The following is a 24,744-nucleotide window of genomic DNA, read 5'->3' as shown; positions in this document are numbered from 1 at the left end:
TTTCAAAGACAGGCCTACCAGAATAGAAAGCAAAATTAATGTTTTGTTCTGCAAGTGTTCAAATACATTAGGAGTGTGGGTTGAGTCTTCTTGGAAATGTTTACACTTCTAGAGTTATACTTAAAATGAGTACTCTTTAAATGCACATTTATGCACACACACAGGGTGGCTGGAGGTCTGGCTTCTTTTCGTCCTAGTGCATTATTGTGCTTGAGAAGGACATTTTAAGAAGAATGGAGCTTAATAACTGTCTCCTATGGATTTATGTAACATTCAAGTTGTCTTAATAAACTGCTGTTGTGAAATGGCAGATTGTAGATCACCTGCCCTCACACAGGCTTCTCTGGAGCAATTAAACTTTCTAAAGAGCTCTAGGAGCCTGTTCTAGAATGATAACCAAATGAACCAATCAAGAAAATCTGTGTTTCTGACCATGCATAGGGGAAGGATGTTTATAGAGAAAGGTGCAAAAAGTCACAGGCCATCCACATAATGGCAATAAGCATTATGTACAACCCCCTCCAAAAAAGAAAAAACATGTTCATGGAACCACGGTCCATGTGTTGGCCTTTTAATGTTGAACAGAGAACAAGCAGTCACTTAATGTGGGACATTGCACACCTACCCCTTTGTTGAATGCCTTGCAGTAAACCTTTGCTTGCGATCATTTAAAAAGAGAAGTCTGCTGAATGGTTCTGTCAGTTCCAGGAAGAATGACGTGTATACATCATGGGTAAGCAAACTAAGGCCTGGGGGGCCGGATCCCGCCCAATCACCTTCTAAATCCGGCCCGTGGACGGTCCTGGAATCAGCGTGTTTTTACATGAGTAGAATGTCTCCTTTTATTTAAAATGCATCTCTGGGTTATTTGTGGGGCATAGGAATTCGTTCATTTTTCTTTCTTTCAAAATATAGTTGGCTCTGCACAAGGTCTAAGGGACAGTGGACCGCCCCCCTGCTGAAAAAGTTTGCTGACCCCTGGTGTACATACTTCTGTATCAAGAAACAATTTTCTGCAGGACTGGGTAAGGGTGCCTGCATCTATTGAATTGAGCTCATTTATGGTTGAAACAATTCAACCCCCATCCCCAAATAGTTTGGTTTAAAGACTATTTTCTCAACCAGAATTTAAATAATCCAGCATTTCCCTACTATAGCGCATAAATACAAGTCATTGTTAATGCAATGGACGCCTTTTGTAGCAAACATTTGGTTTATTAAATGGAGTGAGCAGCAATAGAGCTCTTATACATTGGTGAAAACTGACCATGGGCTCATCCATAGTAGGATTCCAAGTCTACTGCTCTGTTAGCACAATGAATTGGACGACCACTGCTAATGACATCACTTTAGCCAATGTATTGTGTAAGCACAACTCTGAAGCAGACCATGAGTATTGCTTACTCATTAACGATGTGTAGAAGAAGTGTGAGGTTTGTTGTCTTCACATCAGATTCACAGCTCAATCACTCAGTTCAAATGTCATATTAAACACAATCCTAATTTAGTGCAGTGAAAATCAGATACACCTTTTTTTTTTTTGCATGCATGTTCAAAAATACCAATTAATATCTATGTTTTTATCCAACAGAAATAAAAGTTCTTTCATAAGGGCAAAAGAGGGGGGATAGGCTAAAGGCAACTTAGGTCACACCTGAGTGTGTGCTTTTTAACTGAATTGCTTTTAAGGCAGCTACCTGAAACTATTTCCTTGACTAAGCACTGACATAACTTAGGGCTGTGTTCACACTCATTCAGTGCTGGGCTTCTAATGTGTTCACATGCTACCCAAAATATGTATCCTGTACTTCTTTATAAAATGCTTATAAAAAACTACTGTTTGATGCATCATCTCTGAAATCAGCTTCACACCCATCAGTGTACTTCAGCCGTTGCTAATTCATTTCTTGCCAAAGTGTGAACACCATTGCACAGAGTAAAATACCTGAGAGAAGGAGGATTAGTTCATTGCCTCTGACCCAGCGGCCTGTGACACTACACATCTAGTTCTGGCTATTGAATCCTATTTTTTCTACCCCTTTATTTGAATGTGATTGAATCACTAACTTGCATTTTATATGGGGAAAATGTATAGTTAGTTGTAGGGAGGGTAGGTGTTTCCTTCAGCTTCTGAAGCAGTAATTATTCCTAATATTGTGCAATTACACTTTCAGTTAGGATCTCCTTTAGTGCTTTTTTTAAAAAGTTTTTTTAGGGGGGGTTTTTTTTGCTCAGTGCAAGGAAAGCAAGACCTAAAAATCCAGCACTTTGTTCTTCAGTAATTTTTTTTAAAAAGTTGGTTGGGCAAGAAGATAGGATGCACTGTCTGGCATTGATGCTGCTGCATTAACCAAGTCTTCGTTCTCGTTTCAGAGCGGCAGCCACTTTCCAGGCAGCGATACACTGGGAGAGCGGGATCTCTTCTGGGAATGTATCCTCTAGTTCTTCTAATATGTTGCTCCCTTTCGTTTCGAGGTATGGAACAAGTGTGTCCTTAAGGCTGGGAAATAGAGAGTGAAAAAGAGGGAGTGAGAACAAGTATAATCAGCTATTCTGCAGTACATGGCACTGTTCACGAGCACAAAAAGAGCTACATTCAGGTGATGAAGAAAATATGCAAAGATTGGGCTTGACAGGCTCTTACCTCCACGTGGGATTGAACACCTCCTGAGCTTTGGGATGTTTGAGCTTCAGGATGATCATTTCGTGCAACTCTTGGAGGAAGGACCCCAGCCCAGCCTGCATAAGGAAGGCATTGAAGAGTTCTGTGTTCTCTGCAGTGAGCTCATCTTTATAGGCTGCACCAACCTCTGCGAAGGGATCCTGAAAGGAAGATGGTAAGGAAGAGAGACACAACAGCACTGTTAGGAGCAGAGGGGGAAACAGAGAAATGAATCATCAAGTTATCACACACTTTCCCCCACTTTGTCCTTCCTACCCTTTTCAGATGAAGCAGCTGTTCAGATTTATAGCACGAAAGGAGCTGCCACAGTGCAATGGTGTGCTCGAGGTGACACTGGCTCAGTGCCTGAAAGAAACACACAAACATCTGTTTTTTGAAAGAGAGTTACAAGTCAGAACTATTTTTATAAAAGCTATGAAAGACAAATTTAGAACTGGGATGGGGAAGCTTAAAAGAACCCATATATAAGAACTTGAGCAAAAACAAGTTATGTGGCACCTGATTTACAAATTCAGTACATTAGTCTTTAGGCTGACATAGGGCACTTGATTTTATGCATTTTTCCACTGTAGCAGACTAATACAACTAACCCGCCGTAACTATAAGCAGGGAGACTGGCAAGAACCAGGTAACTGAAGCAATCTTGATGAGAGAAAAAAATCAACTAAGTAACAAGAACAATTCAAAAAAATAAATCTCATCACTTGCCGTGCACTCTCCTGCATCACTTGTGCAAGAGTAGGGACTGAATGCAGAACTCGCGCTGAAAGTTGACCATTGCTCATTACCATCCCCAGCACGCATTCTTCTAAGAATGTCAAGAAGGGCTGGGCATATTCCCAACTCTTGCCATACTGTAAGCCTCTTTTAATTAAATGTGTCTCAACACTGGCTGCACTAAGCTGTTCTAGGGGACTGCAAAGGGCTACCTGAGAACATGTGCCTGCAGTCACTCCTACCTGAGGAGCAAAGATAAATTATGAAGAATATGGGTCAGGGAGAAAGGTAGCTGCCTTCCTTGAACTGGGGGCAAGTGATATTTATTATTTTACTCTAGCCTGGTTTACCCTCACCCCATAGAGACAGGTTAAGGCCCTGATCCCCTGCACTCACCTTCAGCACGTGGTCATTTGTCTGACTGCCCATTTGCAGGATATCTTCAACATATTCAGTCAAAGTCATCTTTGAGTCTCCTCCAGCCTTGGCCAGGAATCCTAAGGTTATTTCGGTGACAGACAGCGCTTCACAGATGTCACTGTAGGATAGCAACTTCCCACTGATCATGCCAGTTGTGGAATTTGGAAGAGAAATCTGTAATTCAAGGGAACAAAAATCCACCAGAATATATTCATCACTGCTTCCTTTTGCTTTAAAGAAAAGATGAGCATGCAATGCAGGCAATCCTACAGGATATGAAACAATTATAAAATATAGCCAAATGCAGCATAGGCTGTCATAACTTCACGTTCAGTCTCCAGAGAGCAAATATAGTATAGTGTTGGACTAGGATCAGGATGACACAGCTTCAAATCCAGCGTCTCCCTTATCTCTTTACCATGAAGCTCATCTCAGAAGCTTACCTGGCTCAGCTTACTGTTGATATCCTTGAAGAGATGCTCATAATTTTGCTCATGTCTGTACACCAGGGTTGGTATGCCCTGTTAGGGAAGAAAGCAGAAAATATGCCAGTGAGCAGAGCTTTGCAATAACGTTCTCTGGGATGAGAGATGGATCTTACAGGCACCAAGAAAGCTATGTGGCAGCATCACGATCCTTTTATACATACTTTCAATGTGATTAAGGGCTTCCCCTGAAGGAATCTACTAGCAAGTTGCTGCTCAATTTTTTCCAGATCAAATTCCTGGAGGGCCTCCCCTCCTTTCTTCATGCTATATTGGCAGTTGGACAGGATCAATGGGATCAAGTCCCTCTCCACATCGTAAGCGATCACATGTAGATCTGTCACTTCAGAAGGGCTAACAGAGTATCTGTTTAGAAGGGGAGGGAGAGCACAAGAATGAGAAATCTTGCTCTGCTGCTGATTTAGCAACAGATAAGGCTATCTGTCACATTGCAAGAAGAAGTGTGGATTCTAGCAGATGCATACACAGGCATACCTTATGGCATCTGTTGTATATCCTTCTATGGCATAGACAAAGTCATTGTGTAGGCCAATGAGATAACTAGCCAAGGCAGTGGAACAAAGGCCTAGGCCATGTCGGCGAGGCAAAAGGATCTCAAACTCACTGTCCAGGGTTAAGTCAGTATCACAATAACCTTTGGGAAGTTTAATTTCACCTGCAGCGGAGGAAGGAAACATCAGTGAGCAACAAGCTCAGACCACTGGTGGATGCTCCCCTTTTCTTTTTGATCATTTCTGGCTTTTTAAAAAATCATCATTTGTTGACTGGCCTTCTGAAAGCCAGAAGCAAGTCTTAGGCATTCTGGATGAACAAATGGATCATGTTACATCCTACCAATTAATCTCTATGTTAAAGGGAAATGAGTATTGCAAAGGAAGAGAATACTAGAAGGAATTGTTTATTTAGACCTCAACAGATAAGGCTAGAGAGTTTCTTTCAAAGTTAAAAAATAAAAGGGAAAGTTTGGCCTGCCATGAATAAATAAGACCAGATCTTCATCTGGGTGATAGGGGCGGATAAAAGTTCAATGTACTCTGTTTCTATTTACATTTTTGAAGTTTTATAAGCAAAAGTCTGTATAAAAATTATGCACATTTCCCCAACATATTTCCCAGTCTAACAGAATGCATTTAGTACATTAAATTTAACAATGTAAACTGGCAATTTACCGTGGGTTTCCAAGGATAATCTCAGCTTGTTCCATACATCCATAAATGTATTCACTCTGTTTTTCATAATATTCTTGAATTCTGCAGAAAGCATAAGGAAACAAACTGCAAGTCAAGATTGTGAAGTTCTGCAGCTCTTTCTAAGAGTGCCTCAAGCGCAGTTAGATCTGTTACAAAGAATTAGAATCTAAAAGCAGCCCTGCTGGAGGGGGTCATCTAGTTCAGCATCCTTAATTGTACTTCTATTGTGTCCATTATGCCTATATCATGTACTTTGACTGTACACAGTATGTCCAAAATCAGAAAAGTGATGGTTTCCCCCAGGAATCCATTTGACTTTCTCCTTTAGGCATGCAATGGGTATGGAGTGATAGATATACTGTACACAAGTTAACAAACTCTCCTGTCATTGGGGCTGTTTTGTAAGTTTAAAACTTGGTGTGAATCACTTGCCTTAATGCTATTTATGCTTTGCTAACTTGATCTATGGCATGGCAGTCTCACCTGGTGAAGCCTTGTTGAGGAAATCTCTAATTGTTTGGTATTCCAGCTCAGAAATGTTCTGGAACCTCTTCACCAAGTCTTTCTGCAGGGCCAGAATTTCTGGCAAAAACTTCACCAGCTTCAATTCAGCTTCCTAGAAATGAAGCAGAGTAAGGCAAGTCAGACTGAAAAGGTTGAAGATACCTGAATTAAACCTCCTCCTCTACACTTATTGAATTACTTTTTCTACTTTCTGCCAGTTTTTTAATAGGATTACATTTCCACTTGATAAGTATGAAGTTTGCTGAATTTGAAAAGGCATTTCCAAGATATGTTATGGAACAGGCCATACATTTTCTTAATGTAATAAGTATTGAAGAACATATATAGAACATTTTACACAAACTTTAGTTAGTAGTAGTGTTAAGTGAAATAGAAGCTTTTATACTGAGCAAAAAGAATGCTCAAGGGTTGTCAAATTAATCAATTTCCCCATTGTGATTTATATTTTAATGGTGAAATCGGGATTGATCAAAATCACATTAATTTTTGAAAGGATTCATTTTTATCTGAGGGCTGTGTATTAAAATTTGACAACCTTTCTCCCCCTCATATTATTTTTTTCTACTCATTAGTTGTAAATAAACTATGAGAAGTTTTGATTAGGTAATAGTGCAGTACCATACAAGTCCTTTCCTAACTCCCCAGAATCCTATTTTTATGTATCATTTAGCTAGTTAAACCTTTGGAGAATGTGCTCATTAAGGAGCCTCCAGACTAAGAATGATGATTAATCTTCAAGTGAACAGGTAAAAATAGTATTTGAGTGAGAATAATAGTACAGATTAATTATCTATGATTTTAAAAAGGTCAAACCACCTGCATTGTTTGAAGTTTATCAGCTTTTGACAAGTAGTTGACAGGAGAACATCTGTTCTTAAGATCAAAGTGAAAGAAAGATGCAAGACTGTGTATTGTATTATTCCCTTTATTTATGAAGTTAGCTCATATTCATTATGAAAAGCAGCCTGCACTTCAGTGCCTGCACTATGGTTTCTGACTCATATATCCCATGCCAGGGCCACTGATAAAGAACTGGACATGCTCACCTTTTGCAAGAACTTCCACAAGATGGGCACCGTTTCCTTGCCATCTTTCTGCTGGACAACATGCTCCATGTGCTCAACTGAAATCCTTTTCCTGCAGCTCCACATCCTGGAACAGTGTACAGTGCTGTTGCTGGGTAGTTCAGACAGGAAGGTTGCAGGGTCACCATATATAATTTTTGCTATTAAGTTGGAAGCCATTGTCTTATCTTCACTGATCTGTTGATTCACATCCAGAAGTGTTTTATCCAGAAACTGCATGGGTGTAAAAGAAAGCGAGTCAATATAAGATGTGGCCTCTTTCTTAAAAAGAAAACAAAAGCCTCCCACCATGTCAGGCATTCTAATAAATAGGGTTTTGTGTTTTACAAATATTCTTGAGTAAACAAATATGGTAGTTCACTGAGCATTCCTGAGATATATATGCAATAAGCAAATAGCAAAATGAAACATTGTTAATGTACCCCCTCCCAGGCATACCATGAAAAAGAACAGAATAGCACAAGTAAAACTTGGTGTTATAATAATAATGGTCTTCTTTATGTGATAGTGGAATTTCTGAAGGCGAAAGAACTTCCAATTTACAGATGTCCACTTGGAAGAACATTAACTATGAATATATTCCAAAATCAACAGTTAAACAATACCTTTCTTGAGACCCACCAAAATGTCAACAGTTCTCCAGAACCCTTCATCATTTTTGTGGAGAACACAAAAGCTTGTCACACTTTTGTGACATTTTGGTTGGTCCCAACAAAGGTATTGCTCAATTGTTAAAAATGCCTGATTTCTCCAAGGAGGTAATACGGGAAATTTTGTGTTTCATTTATTTAGAAATATACAAGCAGGACCTACTTGAACCAATCAGGCGAGCTCCGTCCTAAGATGAAGTGGTGTCATTTCTGATTCTACTGGAGCAATGAAAAGTTCTGACCTTTCTCCCCAGAAGGATTTGAGAGAGCCCTTGTCAATCTCCACCAATACAACTCTCTAAAAGTCACCAAAATATGTTTGCCAGTAAACGGAATACTGGCTAGGTTGGAGATTTAGTACCCAGTTCCATAACCTGCAATTATGTTTGGCAACTGTGTTAGCATTCACTAATCTAGCTTCCATTTGAAAGGCATTTAAGAAGGCAAGGAAGAATACAGAGATACGTGTTATTGGAAGTATATCTGAAGTCCTTAGCCATGTGCTCATGTTAAAGTAATTTATTAATGGCAGAGCCAATGGATGAGTGCCATGAAAGAGGTATCAAAATCACCTTGAGAGTAGATTATGCTCTCCAACACATAGCTTGGTCTCAGAGGGCAGAAGAGCCCTGAAAATCAAAACTACAACTGGGGCATCTATCTTGGGGGATGTATATATGACAATATTTGGAGAAATATTTCTCCCTAAAAGTACACATATGAGGAACAGATTTTAAGAGGGGGAGGCTTAATGTTAGTGGCTGCTCATTATTAGATCTTGGGGGTGGGGAATGGTCTTTACAGCTCCTTGATCCCTATTTTGAAATTTAAGGGGAACATGGCAGGAGAAGATTTATATGCCAAGGACAATATTGCCATGGAATTTTACATGTGCAACTAATAGTAGGGGCATATTGTTTCACTTACATTTGTCTTGCATATTTTCGTTAAATTAGATTATTTTAAAATGAGGTTCTCATGTTGCTAACATGCATGGTAATCTTTTCCGAAAGATTATGCCTATTTGCACTTCATTGGCTGAATTTTATTGTCTCCCTTGATATGTAGGTCCAAATCATATCACACTCAGCACTCACAATATTTCTTGTCTACATATTCAGATATGCTTCCGAATAAACAGGTAAAATACATGTTCAGTGTTTCACTGTAGTCATAGGCATATATCATTATATACCTGTTACATGGCTTAGCAATGGAATACATATGATCCATTGATCAATAATTAAATCAGTGTACTGTTAGTGATGCACTTAATTTTATTTACCTTTAGTTCTGGAAGAACAACATTTTGAGCAACAATTCCTTCCCAATCATTTCTGTACTGCTTCGTAGAGAGTAGACTGTCAGATCTCCCTGCAAAAGAACATTTATTGCATGTCATTCCCCTCTCTCCCAGCATGAAGTTACAGTACAATTGTACCTTCATGCAAAACTTGTGTGATTTCAACCTTGTACAGCTGAAAGCCAGCCAGTTGAATTTGTGCAAATTAAGTACACGCAAGGTGGAGATCTTAAAAGCTCCTTTTGTGCTTGGTTTTCCTGGACCTGAAAGAGCTTTTAAGCTCTCTGCCTTGCTGACCAGGCTCTGGGATGCTCTTGTGCAAGCTTTTAAGATGCTCTCATGAGATCTGACAGGAAGTTGCATGGCCTCTGAGATCTCATGAGGGGAGGGAAGTAGAGCCTTCAATGTGGGGTTCCTCAGGGTTCAATTTTGTCCTTTTTGGTTTTTAACATCTACATGAAACCACTGAGTGGGGTTATTCAGAGGTTTGGAGTATATTGTCAGCAACATGCTGATGCCACACCTCTACTCCTTTACATGTGCAAGTGTGGCAGTGGATGAGCTGGACCATTGAGTTGCCTTGGTAACAGACTGAATACGAGCCAACAAACTGAAGCTCAATCCAGATTAAGACTGAGGCACTGTTAGTGGGCTGTTCCCTAGACCAGATGGATGGGAAGTTGCCTGCTCTTGTTGGGGTTACACTCCCTCTGAAAGTGTGGATATGTAGCTTGGGGGTACTTCTGGATCCTTTGCTGTCGCCTGAGGCTCAGGTGGCCTCAGTGGTAATGGAGTGCCTCCCTTCAACTTTGGCAGGTGGCCCAGCTGTGCCCCTATCTGGACAGGGACAGCATAATAATAATAATAAATTTTATTTATATCCCGCCCTCCCTAGCCGAAGCCAGGCTCAGGGCGGCTAACAACAATAAAATAATACAACATTCTAAAATCATTTCATTATAAAATTAATTCAAATCAAATTGATGGCAACCACTGGGCTAGAGTTCTGTGAAGATTGCCAAAGGAGGGAGTCAGGCTGTGCCCTGGCCAAAGGCCTGGTGGAACAGCTCTGTCTTGCAGGCCCTGCGGAAAGATGTCAAGTCCCGCAGGGCCCTAGTCTCTTGTGACAGAGCATTCCACCAGATAACTTCTGTACTCTATGCTCTGGCAACCTCAAGGTTGATTACTGCAACATATTATACGTAGGGCTGCCTCTGAAGATGGTTTGGAAACTTCAGCTGCTGCAGAATTCGGCAGCCAGGTTGCTCACCAGGGCAAGACAGTTTGAGCATATTACACTGATCCTGGTCCAACTGCACTGGCTGTCAGTTAGTTTCCGGGCTCAATTCAAAGTGCTGGTTTTGACCTATAAAGCCTTAAAGGACTGCATTACCTCAGTGACTGCCTCTCGCCATACAAATTGAGCTGGATCCTGCTATCATTATCTGAGGCCCTTCTTCGTGTGCCTCCTCCACAAGAGAGCAACATGATGATAATGATGATGATGATAATCCCAGAGCCCAGAGAGCAAGACAGAGAGCTTAAAAGGGGTAACGAGCACTCAGCATGCCTGCTCCAGAAGCTAAGGATGGTCGCATGGGAGTGGTTCAAGTACACACTTTTTGCATATACACACCATCCCCAGAACGTAACCCCTGCACAAGATGTGATCATACTGAATTTAGGATGGGGCAACTATGCAAAGTGGGCAGTCATTTAAGATTATTTGCAGCACTTCCTACAATAGAGTCTTAAAAACAAGGCGCTTTTAAAAGCAATGTATCTATATGACCATTCATTACTACTACATCCTATAATTCTTTGCTTTATCATAATCAATATTGCAATTCAACCCTACATAGCTCTGAAAGGGACTTTTGCAACAAAATACAGAACAATAAATAACGCAAACTGGGCCATTTTAGAAAGCTGTGTGCTGCTGCCACTACCACCTTTGAAATACAATGCCGAAGTCTATCCTGCGGGTTTTATCACTGATTTATGTAAGCAGCCACATGATGCAAGCTGCTCTCCTTACATTGGCCTGTCTGTTGGTGAGGCTCCTTGAGAAGGCTACAAAGAATGAGATGGACAACAATGGTGGTTTCATCAGCACTCTTCCCAAGAGTATTCTTCAGTTGCTCCAAGTCCTTATGAATATGCTGCATGAGAAAGCTCACTGGATCCTGAACTGGTGGCTTTATGATCTGTAGTAGGGACTTCAACAACAGAATGCAATATTCAGAGCAATCAATGTGTAAGCAAGTGTGTAAGCAAGGCATGCAGAGTACCAGTCAAACAAAACCTGAGTTTTTGCACAAATCCATTAAGTGATCTTTGCATATCTTTATAGTAAAGACTCTTGGCTGCAATTGTGGGAACTAGCATCTGCTATGATCTCCTCTGACATAATCCGAGGAGACTTGATTTTTCAAGTAACTCAGTTCTGAATAAGTCTTCATCAGCTCCCTCCCAGCAATGCATATCCTGTAGAATTGTATGGCAATAGTTTTCTTTTAAAAATACCTGAGGATTTTCTGTGGCTCCCAGAAGTAATGCCAAATGAGTGAGCAAGCGAATCAAAATTAAGACAGCTGGTGACATCTCCGTCTCAGAGGCTATATTGCCTCCCCTTTTTTCAGGGTCTCCAAGAACATGGCCTGTTTGTGTCCTATCGTGCTCAGTCCTGAATGGAATAATGCATAGTGAAAGTGCATGCTTGCTACAAAAAAAAAGAGATTTAAGATCTATGATTTGCAGACAGTGTGAGCCAGTAATTGCTATCTCATGGGATGATCGATCTAAGGTTACAAAAGGCAAGGATTCAGCTTATAGGGACATACTGGCATGGTCTGCAAATAACACTAATTGAAAACTTATTAATCAATAATTTAATCAGAATTCCAAGAGTTGGAAATAAAAACCTACAAAGTTTTGTGAAATCCTGGCAATGCCTTGTGGTTGTCACCTCCGATTGGCTCATTACAATCAACACATCGAACAGTTTCCATAGGAAGACCACACTGGAAGAAAGACAAGAGCAAACATTACAACCAAAGTAGCTCAACCTATTTGGCTCTGCTTATCATGAAGTCCAACTGACCCATGGTCAAGATATGTCTCCCCTTCTCCAAGTGTGTAAGCAACTGTGAAAACTCCCAGCAGGATATAATGCAAAGAGAAACCAAATACAGACAAAATACAGCACAAATGGCAGTTAAGGTGATAAACTTGATCAAGGACATAATTAGTGAAAGCTCTTACCTCTCCAATAACGCAGGGGTGGCCATTTCGACATGCTAATTTGAGGAGGGAGGGGAAAGTAGAGTCAGCATAATGGTACAGTGAATGGAACACAGAGCCACTCTAAGCTACACTCTGGCAGTCTTCCCTTACCCTCCATGTGTTGTTGGATAACTTAAAACCATACCCCAATTTACAGATAGCTCCCACTCCCTCCTTCTCTTCCTCCATTTTATTATTTACACTCTGCCTGAGGACAGTTGCTAAAAAAACTTGAAACCTAGCTGACGTATCCTCTCTCTGTTTTCTCTCATATTTTATATATCCATGCAGATAGCAGCTAAAGCTGAAACCTAGGATGGGCATGACAAGTAAAGAGCCTATTGGATTGGTATATAAAACCCAATGTCTTTATAATTGCTCATAACACAATTGTACATTATGTGGTCTGAGGCAAGTAATCAAAATATATTACTTGAAATGCATTTGCTGGTAGGTTGGTTGGTTGGTTGGTTCTTCCATCCCTCTGAACTTGACTCCCCAATCCCTTCCATAGTATGGAATGATATGTTATTTATAAGATAGATGGGCTAGTACAGTATAATTTGACTAAAGAATATGATATCTGGAAGCAGCAAGATTTCATGTTCCTTAATTTTCACTTTCTGGAAAACACCTCTGGAAAAATAGCTCTCTCCAGCTCACTCCCAAGGCTGAACATGATACTTACTATACCAGGTTAAGCTTTCTGTTTTCAGACACTCCCTAGCTTGAGCAACTATGTCTTCAGGCATTGTTGGAAGAAAAGCTTTCTGCAGAGAGAGGGTGAATCAAAGCAATATTACTACAACATACAATGGAATATTTTCTTATGACTACGACCAAATTGATTCAGAGGACTTGTTAACAGCTCACTCATTTGCTCAAGTAACCAAGGAGGACACATCTGAGATACTACAACAGGAGTAGCCAATGTTGTGCCCTCCAGATGTTGCTGAAATGCACCTCTCATCATCTCTAGCCAATGTTGGCTACCACTAAAACATGCTGGCCACCAACAGAAACATAAGTACTTAAGATCCAGCCAGTGGTCCATCTAGTCCAGCATCCTGTTCTTACAGTGACCAAAAAGATGTCTGTGGGAAGTCTGCAAACTGGGCATGAGAACAGCTGCACTCTGCCGACCTGAGATTCCCAGCAGCAGCTGTTAAAAGGAATACTGTATCTGACAGTGGAGGTAAACCACAGAAATGGCTTGTTGATGGATTTGTCCTCTATGAATTTATCTAATGCTCTTTTAAACAGGACGAGGGAGGCAACGAACTGTATTCCAGAAGTGGCTTTTATGTAATCTGCAAACTTAAATATAATGTGGAATTTAACAGTTAGGGAAACATTGTGAAAGTACAATAAACTGCCACATGAATGCAATCTTAATGTTTTTATCAATGTGCTCCTTTAATTCTTTTAGCATCTTTTACTGTCTGCTTGTTTGCACTTTCTTTTGCCAATGTTTGTGTTCCTTTTTGTTCTCTTCATTTGAACAAGCCTTCCTTTTTTTTTAAAAGACAGCTTCTTGCCTCTTAATTGCTTATTTGCTTGTTATTCACGCTGATAACATTGGCAGTTCGACTCCACGTGATGGGGTGAGCTCCTGTCCCAGCTCCTGCCAACCTAACAGTTCGAAAGCATACCAACGTGAGAAGATAAATAGGTACTGTTGTGGCGGGAAGGTAAATGGTGTTTCCATGCACCCTGGCACTCGTCATGGTGTTCTGTGTGCCAGAAACAGTTTAGTCATGCTGGCCAAATCACCTAGAAAAGCTGTCTGCAGACAAATGCCGACCCCCTCAGCCTGAAAAGTGGAGATGAGCACTGCACCTCATAATCAAATTTGACTGGACCTAACTGTCCAGGGGTCCTTTACCTTTTTACCTTACCTTATAGTACCTTTCCTGATATGCAGTATATACTCCAGTTGAGCTTCTAACTCCCAAGCATTTTGGAGTGAGTTGAAATCACTTTGCCTTTCAGCCTATTTTTTTTAACCAATCTCCTCATTTTGGTGAAATTTCCTCTTTTGAAATCAAATGTGACTGCGTTGGCTCATCTTGGCTATTGGCCATTTATATGCATGCTTAGTTTAATAGGCCTATGGTCAATCTCCCACAACACCTACATCTTGCATCAGGTCCAGAACGCCGCTCAAGATTCATGGCCAACTGTTCTAAGGCACATTCATTTAGGGTATCTAGAAATGTTACCTCATTGCATACCATCAGTTCCTCCAAAATAACACAATGGGAAATGCAAGTAAAGCAGTAATGAGTTCAGGAACTGATGGGAATTGCAAAGGAAAATGGAAGATTCACTTCTTTACCTGCATGGTATGAGGTGAGAATGCCAGATTCCTTAGAGGTTCAAGGATTCGATTCTGGCCAGACAGCAAGACAGCAGCAGTGTGAACTGCCATTTCAATCACTACCCTCTTGTGGCTGGAATCTTGGGGGCTCAGTGCCAGTGAGGGGGGATGGTTATCCATTTGAGATTCTGCAAATCTCTCCAGCTCTGGAGAAGGAAGAACGTTGGAGCTCCGCATGAACTCCTTGATAACATCACGTTGCTGAAATAAGAAGGAAATTATTTTTCAAAAAGTAAGGTGAGATTTGTCAACTAGATTCACTTCAATCGATTTTCAAATGAAAGTTGAGGGAAACGACAGCCTTTGCTCAGTTCTATAATTGATATCCAAAATCTTCCTCTCTCCTAAGAAAGCAGCACTTGTGCACAAGGCAACATGCAAATTGGCACCAAGGCAAATGCATTTACCTCCTGCTTCGGATGAAGACTTGGGTCCTTGCATCCATACAGAGATGTGAACTCTCTGAAGACAGCCAAGAGAAAATGAACAGCCTGGGAAGACTTGGAGCCATTACTTTCCTGAAATCAGAATGTGGAGAGAAGAAGAGGGCAAGAAAGAGAGATTACCAAGAGTAAAACTTACATCTTTAGCTAGCAGCAGTCATGGATATTAGTGCTGGGCATTGCAGAAAACAAAAAAAGTACCAGATCACAAATATTTTTTAAAGTGCGCTGGTTAAATATATCTATAGAAGATATACGTGTGGCCAAAAAGGAAACAAAAGACACACCTTTTGTAAAAGGTTTCCTGACACTTCCAATTTGGTAGTCAATAAGGTCCTATCAGCTATAGCAAACATATTTCAGTTTGCCAAATTTCTCCCTGTAGGTAGCCCCACCCCAATATGGAACACAATATATAAAAGCACACTATGAAATGGCACTGTGAAGAAATCAGCCACTAATAATGATTTTATAGTAGAGTCAATGTTTCTAATATGACATGCAGTACACTGAAGCTTAGATCCTATATGCTAGCCTTAACATTCCAGTCAATGCAATAAGGGTTTGCAATCTGATAAGCCCTAGGAGAGAGTATCAGAATACAGCTTGGGACAATTTAAAGATAAGCACGAAAGCCACTTTAATACAGCCCAGAACTAGAAGGAAGGAAGGAATGGAAAATCACCAGAAGCACATGAAATCCTAAATGCTACAAAATCAGAGACAGTCCTCTTTAGGTCAATATGGAAGAGCTGTTTTGGCCAGAATTAAATAGCTGTACCTTCAAGGCTGCTGCAATGCCATCCGCCTGGCATTCTATCACTGCTTTTCCCAAAGCATCACGCACCACTTTATAGTTCTTGCCATGTACCAGGAACTGATCAATCTGACTGGACTGAGATTTCTGAGGCACAGAGCACAAAAAGTCAGTTGTTTAAAGCCTAAACACTGTATATATAGCATGTGATACAACTGAATATCAGACATGAAAACACTGTTGCTTAAAAAAAATAAAAGAGGGCATGAGGTTGGGGGGTGGAAGAAAGCTGAGAGGAGGGAAAGGGACTCTGCTGTTCTATTATAGCAATGTGTAAAAACCCTAATAAACCATAGATAAGAAATATGCAAACATCAAAGCAAATTGTATGAATATCATATCACTATGATAGGATCCATGGGTCATTCAGTATGAACTCTTTGGTACAAAGCAGGATTCACTATACTTAAAAGCATCTCTGAAAGATGCCCTTGTCATACCTTGATTCCATTTAATCACTACCCTCTCTGGGCAAGTCATCACATTTTCAGCCTAAGCAAAACACATTCGTTTAAAAAAATGAATCCCCCTTAACATCCACACCATTTGACCATTTCTACTTTATCCAAACTACTGCCCAAGAATTAATAAGATGGTGAGTGCTCAAGATAGAGCTGTACTACCTGTTGAATGATTTCTGCTGGAAATATCCAGTTAAACTCGGATTCATTAGAAAGTCTCCGTGTGAACTCCATCCCATGTTGTTTAGTAAGTGTGCGGATAAGGTAAACTCGGTACCAGTCATTTTGAATCTGATTGCAGAACTGCTTCACTTTTTGCAGGTAGTGTTGCTTCTCTGTTTCTTGAGTACTAGCTGGAGAGAGAAAGGAAAAAGGAAAATGCTTCCGAATTATGCTAAGCTATTAATACCCAACATGTTTCTGTGCGCTCTGGCTTCCATCACGGTGCTCCGTTGCGCCAGAAGCGGTTTAGTCATGCTGGCTACATGACCCGTAAAGCTGTCTGCAGACAAACGGTGACTCCCTTGGCCTGAAAGCAGAGAAGAGCGCTGCACCCCATAGTCGTCTTTGACTGGACTCAAACATCCAGGGGTCCTTTACCTTGACCCAACATTTTCAGAAGCACTGAGAACAGCAAATATCATACAAAGCTTTGCATTCAAAAGAGAGCACAAATCTACTGGTAGGAAAAAGACAACTATAGAAGCACAGAACCAGTATTTCGTTTTTCTGTTAAATATGGACACAAAGGATAAACCCATTCTAGCAGCAGGAACTCTTTCATACACCACTTATTTGGTACATATTTTATTCCAGTTTAACAGAATCCCACTTGCCTGAAGTTCCATGAAGTTCAAAGAGCAGCTGTGCAGCCCTATCCATACACAGGCGGGTGTGGGCCACTCCCTGCAAGTACTCAATGGTGACTTTTTGAGAGGTTTCATGGCTGCTCCTGCTTTGCTTTATGTAGTTTGTTAGGAAGCGTCCATCTTCTCTCAGGCAGTTTGCCTTGCTTTTCTCTGAGGAGGCTCCCAATTTCTCACACATAGAATCCTGAAAAATGAAACATGTTTTCCAGTTATTGCTCACCATTGCTCAACATACCAATCTTTGTTAAATCTATTGAACGAAGCATTTCTTATTACTGTGTGCATTGACACTGCTAGAAAATAAAGTGCTCAGGGCTTTTCCACATTTCCCGTTGTCCCATGCCTAGAAAGTACAGGTCCAAACAGCTTTCTGTTTGTCCCATGCTTTGTAGGCACAAATCCGAGAGGTTCTGTCTTTGCCTTGCCATGGAAAACCAGCTCTTTGGCGCTAAATCTGAACAAACAGCAATCTGCAGAAAACCCAGTTGCTGTTGGTTCTGATTCAACGATAACTGTGGGTTTTCCCTGAGGAAAGTGGCAAATGGAGGTGTGGATAAGCCTTTAGTGTTAAGTTGTGGGTGAACATATCAGACGACACAGTGATTCTTCAAACTGCTCTTGTTTATTCACAGACCCAGAACAGAACTGAACTGAAGGGTTCAGCCAGCCTGCTTATATAGAGCTCCACTACAACGCAACAGTAACAACTTTCTGTAACTATCCAATCATTGAACGTCACTTTCAATTCCTTATTTGCATATGTGGACCTGAGTGAAAACTATCTACAGTATCCCCCCTGATGGCCCAGGGTGAGAACTTCAGTACATAACACTTAGTATTGTAGGGAGAATCTTAAGTGACCCTAGTCATCCACTTCAGAAGGCAGAACTTGCAGAGGCATTTGAAACCTTGGCTGGGAGGACATAATTATTTGATTTTGTCATGCCCATATTGAAGGCTCTGAGGAATGGCTTCCCTTTCAGAGGCTTTGCTTTTACCCTTCTTTAACCAGTATGGTTAATTAGGCAGGGAAGGTTTTCCTAATTGTTCTTTATTCAAGTTTCACTTAAGTGAGGGAAAGGGCCACATGAGCCTTAAGTACTAAGAAGCATGCCACATATTTCCAAATATTCCTCAAGCAGAACTCACTTGGTCACAATGAGGCACAGCAGCCTGTTCACTTGTTTTTCTTACTGTAGCTGCTTCTTATTTTTCCACAGAAGACAATGGACCGCTGCAATTTATTAGACCAGATAGCCAAAAAAATCTAGTCTAATCAATTGCTCTCCTGTACATGTATACAGGCAGAGCTGACCTTATAGATGCTGCATCTCTGTTTCTGAAAACCCACATAACCTGAGACTATGGCAAAGCAAAAAGAAACTGAAAGTATACAGGGAGCACAGCACAGGTCTTACAGAAACCTTCCTCAATCTGGAAACTTTCAGACAACTCCCTTTGTCCCTGACAATTGGGTCATGCTGGCTGAGGCTGATGGAAGTTCAAAACATCTGGAGGTACCTTGAAAAGTTATGGGGAAAATATACTTACCTCAAGGCAGCTGGCAAACAGCGTGTACAGTACTGTCTTGTCTTCTTTGTCTAGGTTGCATATTGATTCTGCTTCTGATAAATATTTTTGAACATGGACTTTCACATCATTGAAACTATAGAAAAAGAGAAACCTCCCCTTATTAATGAACAAGGCACATGCTTCTCTATTCTAAAAATGAAAGGAGATCTCCACTGTCAGAAGTATGCATTCAGATGAAGTTGTACAACAGGGCTAAGGGGGAGAGCCTTCAGAGTTTCAGAAAAGTAATAGCTGAACTCATATGAGGACCACTAAGACATCAAGGAAATCAGAGCAGGTATCAATGGGGTGAACACTGAAGGAGAATCAGGGTATATAGCCCCCAACTTGCACGTCCCAGATAAAAGTTCCTTACCTGTATTTTAGAAGCAACTTTAGCACCACAGAACGGATTACAGGGGTTTTATCCACCACATCATTAAAGGGGGATAGAGTTTTCGTGTACACACTGTAGTTATTTGAACCTAAAGAAATAATGAAACATGGTACAGAGACATGAAGAAGTCAATACGTTCAGGGTAGGGCAAATTGCTGGGAGCACATGAATATACCTTTCAAAGGCGGCTTGTGAACAAACAGAAGGTTCAGCAGCTCTTGGATCACAGCTTTTTCTGGGGGCTCATTGTCTTTGAAGCACATAGTAGAAACCAGCTCTATGAAAAAACTGTTGCAACACTTGCGGAACCGGGTCATTTTTTTAATGGCAACACTGTGGTGGTGGAAGAGAATTGGGGAGAATTACTTATCTAGTTGACTGCAGAACTTACATCACATAGTTTGTGGGCAATGCTAAAAATGCATGGCCAACAGAGTGTTATAAGCTGGACCTACAAATAAGGTCCAGTTTAGGGGTCAATCCAACTAGCCATGCCTTCTTGCAGGATACACCATTTCATTACACATTGCTATGTTTTGAAGGGATGCTCCTTAAGGCAGTTTTCTAAAGGTTTTATGTACTTTTGCAAACCTTGGGGTTCCCCTAAACCTGTAAATTTCACCTTGTTGTGTGTGAATTATGCCATTTTAGCTACCCAAAGATCGTCCCCACTCCAACAAACATTGATAATAGAGGGAATGATTAAATCCTCAGAAATTAAGGGCCAGAAGCTGAAATTATCACTAGAACTACCAACTGCTGTGGGATATAAATGCAATCAATCCAATCAATCAATCAATCAATCAATCAATAAGGCATTACCGGATCTCCTCAGATACTTTGGGAGAATAGTCATCTGGTAGTTCAACTTTGCAAAATGGACAGCACATCTCTCCTGGTACCAGCCATTGTTTTATGCAATGATGACAATACACATGATCACAAGGAAGGTGGATTGGCTCCCTAGGATCTTCCAAACAAATTGGACATGGCCTCAAACCATAACTGTGAATACAATACAAACATGTATGTGGGTTTAATGTATATTTAATTATAGCTCACTGCCCAGGTCAGCAACAAGAAAACAGGCTTAGGAGCTACATGAAATTCTTTGACTGTTCCATTGCTGTTCTTGAGTCATCATAAGTACCTATATATTTTGCAGTTACTGGCATCCTACCCAAGATGCCTACATACCAAGTGCTCCTTTGACTATGAGTTGGCAGGTCTCAAGGCACACAAGAGGGATGGGTGCTGCTGCTGACATGTCTGAGGCAGTTACAGCAGGGTGGGAAGGAAGGAAGTGAGGAATGGGAGGTTTGCAGGAATGCTACTAGGCAGAACCGGCTTACTGGGCAAAATAGCAAGATGTGTGTATGGGGTGTGTGTGATGTTAGTAGCCAAGGGGAAGAATGAGCCAAAAGGGTGGGTTGGTCCATGCAGTCTATACAGAATGTTCCAAAACATACAAACAATCATGGGGTTGTACTCTTAAATATAAAATGTCTGGTGTTCCATCTGTCTAAAGCTCCTCCCAGTGGCAGAGTTTCAAGCTTCGGAAGGGGGGTGGGGTGGAGAGAAGGTGGGGGCATGGCTGGCACGCGTCCCAGGGGGGTGGTGTGCGTCCCGGGGGCGTGATGCGCCGTCTGTAGGGGTGTGGCGCCCAGCGCAGGGGGGAGGAGCAGCCACGATGGCACACCACCGGGATCGTGCCGCTGGGCGTGGTGCGCTCCCCCCACACCCCTGTTCCTCCCCCAGTGTCTCCTCCTGCAGTCCCTGCCCTCTTGGCATCCATGTGTGGGCACTGAAGCTGGGGGTGGGAGCAAAAGGCAAATGCCTCACAACATACCCAACACCTGTCTGTTGCTGTGGCTGAGCGATTAAGAAACTACTCCTGCTCTTTTACCTCTGTCATGACTGGTTTTTTTGCTAGGCATGCAAAAGGTGCGTGGGGCCATATTGCCCCTTCTCCCATGTACTCTGCCCTGTTTGGTGAGCCACTCCCTTACAGCAGGTCTGTAAGCCCTGCACAGGGAGCTATGTGAGTACTGTGTTAAGAGGACTCTCATTTCTTCCCTTAGTGCACTATGTTCCAAGAGTGCATGTGAGCATGAAGGGACTTGAACCACTGGCTTGCAGGGATGCCTGAGAATTTGCACTAGTGAGGTCATTTGGGCTTGGTAGTGGCATTTCTCTCCCCTTCCTAATCATAACGAGTACAGGGTTACATAGCCTGCCCCCAGTTCCAGGATCCAAGGGGAACCGAAAAGGCACTCTCATAAAATGGAATGGGCTCATCCCAAAGGCATTACCTGCAAAACACTGAACTAGCATCCTCCTTGCACTGACATAGGATATCCATGACTGCACAGAATGTGTTATGGGTTTTAATGTCTGAATCCCCTTGAAAACACTAAAAAGAACAAAAGCAATAGTATCACATTCCAAAAGTGAAGCTTAAAAGTATAGGAACATACAGATAAAACTATCCTGTTCCACTAGGTTCTAAACACTTATCACCACATTAACTACAGTAACACTGCTCTGTTATGGTCTTTGTGTTGAATGCTTTTAATACTGGTTTCAATACAACAATTCTCATGTTTTATGTTATTTGCCTTCTTGAATTTTCGAGTATGTTGATACTCTGTGTTAAAAAAATAAAATTAAAAGGATGTTGCTTACTTCCTTAGTACAATAAAGAGATGCTTTGCACCAAGTGAGAATAGAGTTCTTACTTTTCCAAGGCGCGAGGTGAACTTTTTTACCAGGTTCTTCACCTCTGGAATCTGCATTTCTACTCCAAGGAGCACATGTTCCACGAAGAGGGACAGTGAGAAAATCCTATTCCATTGGCTCCTGTGTTGAGGAGGAAGTCCAGAATTAGACAACCTGCCCAGCTCTTCAGAAGAATGTTTGCACAAAAACAGCAACTTGAGAAAACGTGTGACCATTTTTGAGGAAGATGGAGCTTGGATAGAAATTGCAGGTGGATGAGGTGGAATTACAGGAAATCAAAACATAAACTTGAATATTAATCAAGGTTGCTGGCAATCTCACATAGTTCTACCCATTAGAACTCCTTAAATAAGATCTTGTATCAAGATTGTATCAAGGAAAGAAAGCAAAAGGCTTTGGCCAGTCATCTCCCAAACTGTTGGTTTAATACTGGGAATTAATGGTCTTTACAGTGGTACCTCAGTTTTCGAACAGCTTAGTTCTTGAACTACTTGGAACCTGAATACTTCAAACCTGGAAATGAATTTTCCGGTTTTTGAACTTTTTTTTGAAGCCGAACATGCTCCGTTCTGAGTATAACTTCCATTTTGAGTGCCACACTTCCATTTTCCGGCAAGTGAGCAGGCAGCCACTGCCACAACAACCACCCACTCCTCCAGCAGTCCCGGAGCTGAGTGAGAGAAGGCTGAGCCGGGTGGCAAGCGAGCAGGTAAGGGATGTCGCCACCACCACCACCACCCAGCCTGCTCTTGCTTGCAGCAAGTAGAAGTGGGAGCAGGGCTGCTCCGATAGGCAGTGCGAAGCCTCCCTTCCCAGCTGAGAGATCCCACCCCTGCTCCTGCTTGCACACAAGTAGGAGTGGGATCGGGCAGCTCAGCTGGGGAGCACCTGGCTGCCTTCAGGTGGTGCAGGGGCTCTCAGATGCAATCTGCCTCCACTTTCCCTGACCCCAGCAACTATTCAGCCTTCAGGTGGTGCAGGGGCTCTGAGGCTGAGGTGGGGGCTCCTTTAAACTTCTCCCTTGAGGGGAGTACAGCCATGAACCCTTCAATGGAAAGTGTGATGGAGCTTGCACCTCCCCAGCTGAGCAGCCCCGATCCAGCTCCTGTGCAAGCAGCAACTGATTGGGGGCCCCTGCACCACTTGAAGGCAGCCAGGCTGAATAGTTGCTGGGGTCAGGGAAGGTGGAGACAGCATGGAAGCTGCATATGAGAGCCACTGCACCACCTGAAGGCAGCCAGGTGCTCCCCAGCAAACCAACCAGAAATGAATCAAAATCACAAGAAAACATAAAACACTGACCCTGACCCTAATTCTAATTCGAATCCTTAACCTAACCCTAACTCAGAAATGCTCTTGTTAGATAGTAAAATTCACGTTAAATTGCTGTTTTAGGGGTTGTTTTTAAAAGTCTGGAATGGATTAATCCTTTTGCATTACTTTCCATGGGAAAGCGCACCTTGGTTTTGGAATGCTTTGGTTTTGGAACAGACTTCCGGAACAGATTAAGTTTGAGAACCATGGTACCACTGTACTTGGCTTAAGAGAAAGCAAAGATCTCTTTCCAGTCGCCTGTAACATATCTAGCATCTCATATTTAGCTAAGAAAACCAGAGTAGAAAGATGATACAGAATGTTGAATAAAATATTTCTCTGCATGTCCTGTCCTCTAACATTCCCAAACATCTTCCTGCCTCAGAAATCCATGTTGACTTAATTTAAGGTCCTCTGATAAAATCCAAATAAACTCCTTGTTTTGCGGGGGAGTTTATTTATTATTATTTATTAACTTTTTATGCCGCCCTTCATCTGAAGATCTCAGGGTGGTTCACAGCATAAAAATACAGGATAAAAAACATGAAATACATAGTAAAAACAAGAACATTCACATGTTGCTCATTCCAAGCAAAAAGATTGTGTTTGCAAGTACAGTCATACCTCGGGTGAAATACGCTTCAGGTTGAGTGCTTTCGGGTTGCGCTCCGCAGCGACCCAGAAGTAACAGAATGCATTACTTCCAGGTTTCGCCGCTCGCCCATGCACAGACGGTCAAAATGACATCACGCGCTGAATCGCAACCCGTGCAGGCACAGGTTACATTTACTTCAGGATGCAAACGGGGATCCGGAATGGATCCCGTTCATATCCAGAGGTACCACTGTATACACAACTACAGGGGATAGAGTGGCTGAGTCTGTTTGCCTCAACGCAGATGGCAGCCTGTCTTTGGTGATGGCACCTGAGTCCAACTCTCCAGTGCTTCCTCTACCTCCAGTTTGGTCCATGTGATCTACCTGAGTTCCTGGAGCAGCTGGTCACATCGGCTCCCATTGCTTTGAATGTAGTTTGCTGTACACACAAGTTCAATTGGCATTTGAAGCTTCTTCACCTGCTGCAGCCACGTTTGAGATCTGCAGTTCAACAGTTTTTCTTCCAACATCTCAGTGCAAGCAATTGCAGCAAGCACATCCAGAACCTAAGCAATCAGGCATGAACAGGGCTTTAATACAGACATGGACAATAAATAATAGTAACATTTATTTCATTTTAAAAAATCGGGTGTGAAAAATCAAGTTATGACTCTTCTCCCTTCATTAAGCAGAATAAATAATTCAACTGCCAATCTGGAAAATGTGAGAACCTGCTCTCAAGCCGAACTATGACTATCCACATTCCTAACTCAATAAGCAGATCATGACTCT

The 24,744-nt window shown here is 41.7% G+C and overlaps 1 protein-coding gene across 1 annotated transcript in view; it reads right to left on the bottom strand.

Annotated features, from left to right (window-relative positions):
- Nucleotides 1-1,194: 1,194 nt before the first annotated feature.
- Nucleotides 1,195-24,744, bottom strand: part of RNF213 (ring finger protein 213) — an 88,907-nt gene continuing 65,357 nt past the window's right edge. Inside the window, exons 40-67 of the mRNA XM_083598468.1 lie at nucleotides 24,337-24,518; nucleotides 22,042-22,162; nucleotides 21,616-21,716; nucleotides 20,126-20,308; nucleotides 19,479-19,636; nucleotides 19,283-19,391; nucleotides 18,886-19,000; nucleotides 17,302-17,518; nucleotides 16,628-16,818; nucleotides 15,969-16,091; nucleotides 15,152-15,262; nucleotides 14,703-14,945; nucleotides 13,053-13,134; nucleotides 12,344-12,378; nucleotides 12,008-12,102; nucleotides 11,606-11,765; nucleotides 11,118-11,298; nucleotides 9,062-9,150; nucleotides 7,088-7,339; nucleotides 6,000-6,132; nucleotides 5,496-5,576; nucleotides 4,801-4,981; nucleotides 4,470-4,671; nucleotides 4,264-4,341; nucleotides 3,797-3,994; nucleotides 2,939-3,028; nucleotides 2,645-2,823; nucleotides 1,195-2,500 (exon numbers count right to left, since the gene is read on the bottom strand). Coding sequence (XP_083454594.1) covers nucleotides 2,347-2,500; nucleotides 2,645-2,823; nucleotides 2,939-3,028; nucleotides 3,797-3,994; nucleotides 4,264-4,341; nucleotides 4,470-4,671; nucleotides 4,801-4,981; nucleotides 5,496-5,576; nucleotides 6,000-6,132; nucleotides 7,088-7,339; nucleotides 9,062-9,150; nucleotides 11,118-11,298; nucleotides 11,606-11,765; nucleotides 12,008-12,102; nucleotides 12,344-12,378; nucleotides 13,053-13,134; nucleotides 14,703-14,945; nucleotides 15,152-15,262; nucleotides 15,969-16,091; nucleotides 16,628-16,818; nucleotides 17,302-17,518; nucleotides 18,886-19,000; nucleotides 19,283-19,391; nucleotides 19,479-19,636; nucleotides 20,126-20,308; nucleotides 21,616-21,716; nucleotides 22,042-22,162; nucleotides 24,337-24,518 — 4,044 coding nt within the window. The 3' untranslated portion in view covers nucleotides 1,195-2,346. The remainder of the gene's footprint in view (nucleotides 2,501-2,644; nucleotides 2,824-2,938; nucleotides 3,029-3,796; nucleotides 3,995-4,263; nucleotides 4,342-4,469; nucleotides 4,672-4,800; nucleotides 4,982-5,495; nucleotides 5,577-5,999; nucleotides 6,133-7,087; nucleotides 7,340-9,061; nucleotides 9,151-11,117; nucleotides 11,299-11,605; nucleotides 11,766-12,007; nucleotides 12,103-12,343; nucleotides 12,379-13,052; nucleotides 13,135-14,702; nucleotides 14,946-15,151; nucleotides 15,263-15,968; nucleotides 16,092-16,627; nucleotides 16,819-17,301; nucleotides 17,519-18,885; nucleotides 19,001-19,282; nucleotides 19,392-19,478; nucleotides 19,637-20,125; nucleotides 20,309-21,615; nucleotides 21,717-22,041; nucleotides 22,163-24,336; nucleotides 24,519-24,744) is intronic.

Source organism: Podarcis filfolensis, assembly GCF_964270895.1.
Source record: "Podarcis filfolensis genome assembly, chromosome: 2".
NCBI classification, from domain to species: domain Eukaryota; kingdom Metazoa; phylum Chordata; class Lepidosauria; order Squamata; family Lacertidae; genus Podarcis; species Podarcis filfolensis.
Note: the sequence above shows the minus strand (reverse complement) of the source record. Positions and strands in the feature narration are given on the sequence as shown.